The sequence below is a fragment of the Trachurus japonicus genome, chromosome 20, assembly GCF_045865225.1.
Source record: "Trachurus japonicus isolate A0001 chromosome 20, Traja_1.0".
Classification (NCBI taxonomy): domain Eukaryota; kingdom Metazoa; phylum Chordata; class Actinopteri; order Carangiformes; family Carangidae; genus Trachurus; species Trachurus japonicus.
In genome coordinates this window covers 24,090,614-24,097,973 of record NC_140926.1, presented here as the reverse complement: position 1 = coordinate 24,097,973, position 7,360 = coordinate 24,090,614, and the positions used below count along the sequence as shown (strand labels likewise).

The 7,360-nt window shown below is 36.5% G+C and overlaps 1 protein-coding gene across 1 annotated transcript in view; it reads left to right on the top strand.

Moving 5' to 3' along the window:
• Positions 1-7,065, top strand: part of LOC146966967 (protein NLRC3-like) — a 15,859-nt gene extending 8,794 nt beyond the window's left edge. The window contains exons 9-10 of the mRNA XM_085764021.1: positions 6,164-6,334; positions 6,923-7,065. Coding sequence (XP_085620147.1) covers positions 6,164-6,334; positions 6,923-6,935 — 184 coding nt within the window. The 3' untranslated portion in view covers positions 6,936-7,065. The remainder of the gene's footprint in view (positions 1-6,163; positions 6,335-6,922) is intronic.
• The last annotated feature ends 295 nt before the right edge of the window (positions 7,066-7,360 follow it).

The following is a 7,360-nucleotide window of genomic DNA, read 5'->3' as shown; positions in this document are numbered from 1 at the left end:
CACTGTATATTTGTGGTTTAACTGGTAACACTTTACAATAAGGTACACAAAATTAGAGTAGTTAATGAGTAACTAATGAAGAACTAATGAGGAACTAATGAGTAGTTAGTGAGGAATTGAGCTACACAAAATTACAGTAGTTACTGAGGAACTAAGCTACACGAAATTACAGTAGTTACTGAGGAACTACTGATTAATTAACTATTAGTTAATGGTCAGTTCTTCAGGAACCCCTGATCAAATTTCAGTAGTTACTGAGGAACTAATGAGTAGTTAGTTAGGGAAATGAGATACACAAAATTAGAGTAGTTACTGAGGAACTAATGATTAACTAACTATTAGTTAATGGTCAGTTCTTCAGGAACCCCTGATCAAATTTCAGAGGAGTAGTTAATGAGGAACTAATGAGGAACTATTAATGATCAGTTCTTCATTAACTCATGATCAAATTTCAGAGAAAGTTAATCACAACTTGATGATTAGTGAACTAGTTACTTCATCAGTACAGAATCATTACTCAATAACATGTCCAGTAGTTAACCTTTATGACCTAAAGTGACACATAATGAGTGGTTTTTCATTTCTTCATCTTCATCTTTACATTAGTAGTTCCTTAAAAAAATCACAGACAGCAGGATTCTTGAGAAGATTTTATTCATTAATTTCAGACCACATACACATCAATATGACCATCCATGTTGCCTTTGAAATAAATATGATAGTTTGTCACATGTTTGGTAGGCTAAATGAATGTATCATGGGGCTGTGTGTTAAGTACTGTATACTGATCACACCGTGGTTCACAGTAAAGTTGTTTGAGGTGCACAAAATTTAGAGTAGTTATTTACTATGAAACAAATTTGGAATGAATGAGGAACTCACTATTAGTTAATGGTGAGTTCTTCAGTAACTCCTAATCAAATTACTGAGGAACTAACTATTACTTAATCATTAGTTACCCTTTTTTGTGTACCTTAAGGTAAAGTGAGACATCAAAATGAGTAGGTAATGAGTACTGAATCATTACTGAATCATTAGTTACCGTTTTTGTGTACCTTAAGGTAAAGTGAGACATCAAAATGAGTAGGTAATGAGTACTGAATCATTAGTTACCCTTTTTGTGTACCTTAAGGTAAAGTGAGACATCAAAATGTGTAGGTAATGAGTACTGAATCATTAGTTACCCTTTTTGTGTACCTTATAGTAAAGTGAGACATCAAATTGAGTAGGTAATGAGTACTGAATCATTAGTTACCCTTTTTGTGTACCTTATAGTAAAGTGAGACATCAAAATGAGTAGGTAATGAGTACTGAATCATTAGTTACCCTTTTTGTGTACCTTATAGTAAAGTGAGACATCAAAATGAGTAGGTAATGAGTACTGAATCATTAGTTACTCTTTTTGTGTACCTTATAGTAAAGTGAGACATCAATATGAGTAGGTACTGAATCATTACCTAGTCATTAGTTACTATTTTTGTGTAAGGTACACAAACATTACAGTAGTTACTGATGAAATAATGAAGAACCAAAATAATCATTTGCCTCTATGTGCACCAAAATAACTTTTGTCTTCACAGGCACCAAAATAAGATTTTACCTGCACAGGTACACCAAAATAACATTTTTTTGAATGTCCACACACAAGAAAATATGATAGAATGTAAAAAAAAAAAAAGAGAAAGAAAAGAAAAGAAAAACCTTTGTAGCTTTCTTGTTTTAATAATAGCCTAATAAAAAATAACAAGTGTGTAGCGTCCCCAGCTAAATGATGGTCACAAATGATGAAACTGATGGTTCACATTCCTTCATTCCATGGACCGTATTCAGTTGCAGACACACCGTAAGAGCTATGAGAAGAAGAAAATACAGTTACCTTTCCTTTTACATAAATGAAATTATTTTTAACTGCTTTTATCACATAAACAATCATGTAAGTTGACTCCCTTTTTATCTATTTTAATCAAAAGACAATATCCAAATGGAGTGCTGTATTACCATGAAATAAATATTTTTAACCGTTTGTTTTTAATCCAATCAACTGTTTTTAACCTTACCAGACCTCACATCAAACAGACAAAATACGTCCTGTTGCATTAATAAAACAATCAACGAGTTAGCTTAGCTCCATCTCACTTCAATACATTGAAGTTAAGCTAAACTAAGCTAACTAAGCCGAGCTGCCAATGCTAATAGCTACCGCTAACCACAACATGTTCCATACATGAGACTATCAACGGCGACCAAACTCGAGCCGGACATAAATATAGCATGAAAAGGTAACAAAAACAAACCTTGTGTCCCTTATTAGCCAGGTGCTAGGGCGTTTCATGTAAGTTAGGCACACTTTTAGCAATGAAGACACTCTGGCCTTGCAGACACACTGCCGGTAAAATCCGTAGCACCGGAAGTTTATGAGGTCTCGGCGAGACGCTTTCAAAATAAAAGCACTGAATATAACGTCTGCTTAATATATAAGAAATAAAGCCCTGACCTTGACTAATGTTCAGAAACTAAATAAATAAACATAAAAACAACAAATTAAGTAATGTTCTTATCATATTAAAGGTCATTTACAAAGTGTCATTTGTCTTTTATTTTGGAAACGAGATCATCATTTCCTGTGCACCTTTACTGTGAGGAGCAGTGAATTCACTTGACACAAGAGAAGCAATGGACCATGCCACAAGAGAAGCAATGGACCATTCAGGGAAAAGCAAAAGAAGGAAAATCCCATTTCGACGATATCTCGAGGACGAGGGTGTGACCGTACAGTGATATTTTAATGGTATCTGTCTTTTTTTTTTTTTTTGGAAGATGTGTAAGATGACTCCTCAAATTTTACTATGCTAACTTTCTCCAAAGTGAATGTAGCCTTCTAAAACCTAGCATTGCATCGATGCTATGGTCGGTTAACAGAATGTAGCATCGATGCTACACTTGTACACGTTGTACAAAACATTAAATAACCTGTTAACTGCATCTGAATCGCGGGATTCTTTGCTTTCCGAGGGTCCTTGAATGGTGCCTCTATGAAAGTATGCTCAAGTGTTGCATTGATGCTAGCTCGGTTTAGCTCTGTTCCCTTACCATGTGGTTACATGACGCATATCGTCCCTTGTTGTCATAGAGGCACCATTCGAAAAATCCAGTGATTCAGATGCTGTTCACAACTCGTCTCTATCATATACGGTTCATAAGTTATTTAATATTTTGTCAAAAATGTGCAACCTCAGCATCAATGCTATGCTCGGTTTAGCTTCTCTTCCAGTGTCACGTGTTGTCGTAGAGGCACCATTCAAGGACCCTCGGAAAGCGGATAACCCCCCGATTCAGATGCTGTTCACAGCTCGTCTCTATCGTAAACGGTTCATAAGTTATTTAATGTTTTGTAAAACATGTGCAAGCGTAGCATCAATGTAACGTTCGGTTAACCAAACTACGGTCGGTTTTAGAGGGCTAAATTCACTTTGGACAAAGTTATCTTACAGTAAATTTGAGGAGCAATCTTACCGAATTTGTATATATTTTTAAAAAAAGAGAGAGATACCATTAAAATGTACTTATACTGTACGGTCACATCCTCATGCTCGAGATATAGAACGTCTCTGATATAGTCAAGATGGGAGCTTCTGCTCTTCCTTGCTCTGTCCATTACTTCTCTCATCGTCGTCAAATGAATTCACTGCTCCTCACAGTAAAGCTGCACAGGTGAGCCACCGGAATTGAAGATCTTGTTTCCAAAATAAAAGACAAAAGACTTTTTTTTTTTAAGCAAGTAAGCTACAAAGGTTTTTGTTGTTGTTGTTGTTGTTGTTTTACATTCTATGTCATTTTGGTGCACATGGAGGCAAATGATTATTTTGGTTCCTCATTAGTTCATCAGTAACTACTGTAATGTTTGTGTACCTTACACAAAAATAGTAACTAATGATTCAGTAATTATTCAGTACACATTACCTACTCATATTGATGTCTCACTTTACTATAAGGTACACAAAAAGGGTGACTAATGATTCAGTAATGATTCAGTACTCATTACCTAGTCATTTTGATGTCTCACTTTACCTTAAGGTACACAAAAAGGGTAACTAATGATTCAGTACTCATTACCTACTCAATTTGATGTCTCACTTTACCTTAAGGTACACAAAAAGGGTAACTAATGATTCAGTAATGATTCAGTACTCATTACCTACTCATTTTGATGTCTCACTTTACCTTAAGGTACACAAAAAGGGTAACTAATGATTAAGTAATAGTTAGTTCCTCAGTAATTTGATTAGGAGTTACTGAAGAACTCACCATTAACTAATAGTGAGTTCCTCATTCATTCCAAATTTGTTTCATAGTAAATAACTACTCTAAATTTTGTGCACCTCAAACAACTTTACTGTGAACCACGGTGTGATCAGTATACAGTACTTAACACACAGCCCCATGATACATTCATTTAGCCTACCAAACATGTGACAAACTATCATATTTATTTCAAAGGCAACATGGATGGTCATATTGATGTGTATGTGGTCTGAAATTAATGAATAAAATCTTCTCAAGAATCCTGCTGTCTGTGATTTTTTTAAGGAACTACTAATGTAAAGATGAAGATGAAGAAATGAAAAACCACTCATTATGTGTCACTTTAGGTCATAAAGGTTAACTACTGGACATGTTATTGAGTAATGATTCTGTACTGATGAAGTAACTAGTTCACTAATCATCAAGTTGTGATTAACTTTCTATGAAATTTGATCATGAGTTAATGAAGAACTGATCATTAATAGTTCCTCATTAGTTCCTCATTAACTACTCCTCTGAAATTTGATCAGGGGTTCCTGAAGAACTGACCATTAACTAATAGTTAGTTAATCATTAGTTCCTCAGTAACTACTCTAATTTTGTGTATCTCATTTCCCTAACTAATTACTCATTAGTTCCTCAGTAACTACTCCTCTGAAATTTGATCAGGGGTTCCTGAAGAACTGACCATTAACTAACAGTTAATTAATCAGTAGTTCCTCAGTAACTACTGTAATTTTGTGTAGCTTAGTTCCTCAGTAACTACTGTAATTTTGTGTAGCTCAATTCCTCACTAACTACTCATTAGTTCCTCATTAGTTCTTCATTAGTTACTCATTAACTACTCTAATTTTGTGTACCTTATTGTAAAGTGTTACCGTTTAACTTCTGGCAGTCTGTATGTTAGCATTACCTACATGTGTAAATGTTTTCATAAATATCAAATTCAGACATGTTTGTTGTCTTTAGAAACCTAAGTAGCCTAACTTTTGTAGAATTTCAAATAATTAAGGCTGCACAACATGAGCTTCAAAATATGGAAACACTGGTGGAGCTGGCAGAGTTTAAGGCTACTATGTTTCCATTTACATGTAGCTCACTTTGACCATGTTGTGTCTTCTTGTCCACACTCTGAAATGTTCTTTGTTGTTCTGGTTCCTGAACTAATCATCTGTAGATTAGACTATCCTCTTTCTTTTGTACAATGGCTCACACATGCCCAGTGGTAGATGACTGCTTGAGCATGCCATCCAGGTGTTTTGAAGACATGATAATCTAGATGGAGGTCATTTCACGTAGTGGTGACCTATGGACGTCTCTATTGAAGAAGGCCCATTGCCATAATCGTTATAGTCATAGCAGTAGGTTCGTTACCTTTCTCCTACGGAGACTCATGGAATTTCTTGGTTTCCTTCATCAAACTCATCCAAAAAAAATACAAAATCCAAAAACTCCAAAGCGCTTTCGTGGACAAGTTGTGACCTGCTCATTCACCACACTATGAGATAATAACGGAACGTTATGAAACGGAGCCATTTTTGATGTAAATACAGGGTCTGCTTGCTGAAAAACTGTCCCTGAACGCAACATGCACCAGCGGTTTTGCATGAATTTACCAAGAAAATAACTCCGTCTGGTAACCTTCCGTTATTATCTCATAGTGTGGTGATTGTGCAGGTCACAACTTGTCCACCAGAGCATTTTGGAGTTGTTGGATTGTGTATTTGATGAGTTTGATGAGGGAAACCAAGAAATTCCATTAGCCTTGGCAATGGGCCAATTTGCCAAAATGTTGAAATATTCCTTTAAGGAGATTTATGTTATTGTTTGTACTGATTTCACCTGCATCATCTCTCTTCAGGTTGAGGGCCTGTGGTTTATCACGGACCGGCTGTGACTGTTTGGCCTCTGCTATGAAGTCCAACCTCCATCTGAAATCACTACATCTGGGTGGAAACGACCTGAAGGAGTCTGACGTGCAGGAACCATTGGAGTTTCTGGAGAGTCCAGACTATGATCTGAAGAATTTGAGGTCAGTAGCAGTGGAGTCAGTTCTGTACCAGACCATTTTACCTTTGTTGTGTCCCCACAAACACACACCCACAAACACACACACTACAGTTTATCTTTCATTTACTGTTACTCACTGATCATTTTAGTTATAGTTATTAAATTCATCATTAATTACAGTTCCGAAATAATATTTATTTTGAAATTTCTATCTTTTTATTATTAAAATTATATTAATTTTATAATAGGGCGGCATGGTGAGTTTATTCTGTGTGGAGTGTGTATGTTCTCCCTGCGTAGATTTGGTTTCTCCAGCTTCCTCCCACAGTCCAAACACACACACTAGATTGGCTGGTGTGAATGTGAGTGTGTGTGTGTGTGCTTATTTATTTGTGGCCCTGTGATAGACTAAGGACCTGTCCAGGGTGAACCCTGCCCTTAAGTCCTATGTCGGCTGGGATTGGCTATCCTGCATGGATAAGATAATGGATGAAGTGATGGAATTATTGAGGATAGCCAATAGATGTATAAACAACCGATGCCTTGCATATTGGTGTCCTGTGTGTCAGCTCCAACAGTGATTTATCTCTTTGTCTTCTTCTCTCCACAGTTGGAAGTTTTGAGAAAACAAGTGAATCCTGAGCTGTATCCTGGCGACCACACAGATGGCAGCAGCAGCAGCTTGTGTGCAAAGAGTGTGACTGGGCCACCGTGGAAGTGACACAGGCCCAATTGATGCCCTTTTTTAACTGCATTGTAGACATCACGTCATGGATGGCAGTGAATTTCCCACAGCTCAACCAGGACAAAACTGAGTTTTAGTTCTAGGTCCTGAAACATTTACCAAAACTACTAAGATCTTAAACCAACAGTAAAATCAGTAAAAAATCTGGGCGTGATTTTTGACTCTGAGCTGAATTTTATTGCACATATCATATACACACCGAATTGACCCTTCGCCAACTCCTCCCACAAACGGCTATTGTCCAATCCTACGTTAGCAACCGTATAGGCCTGGCAAGCTTTGGGCAGTTGAGTCATTACATTT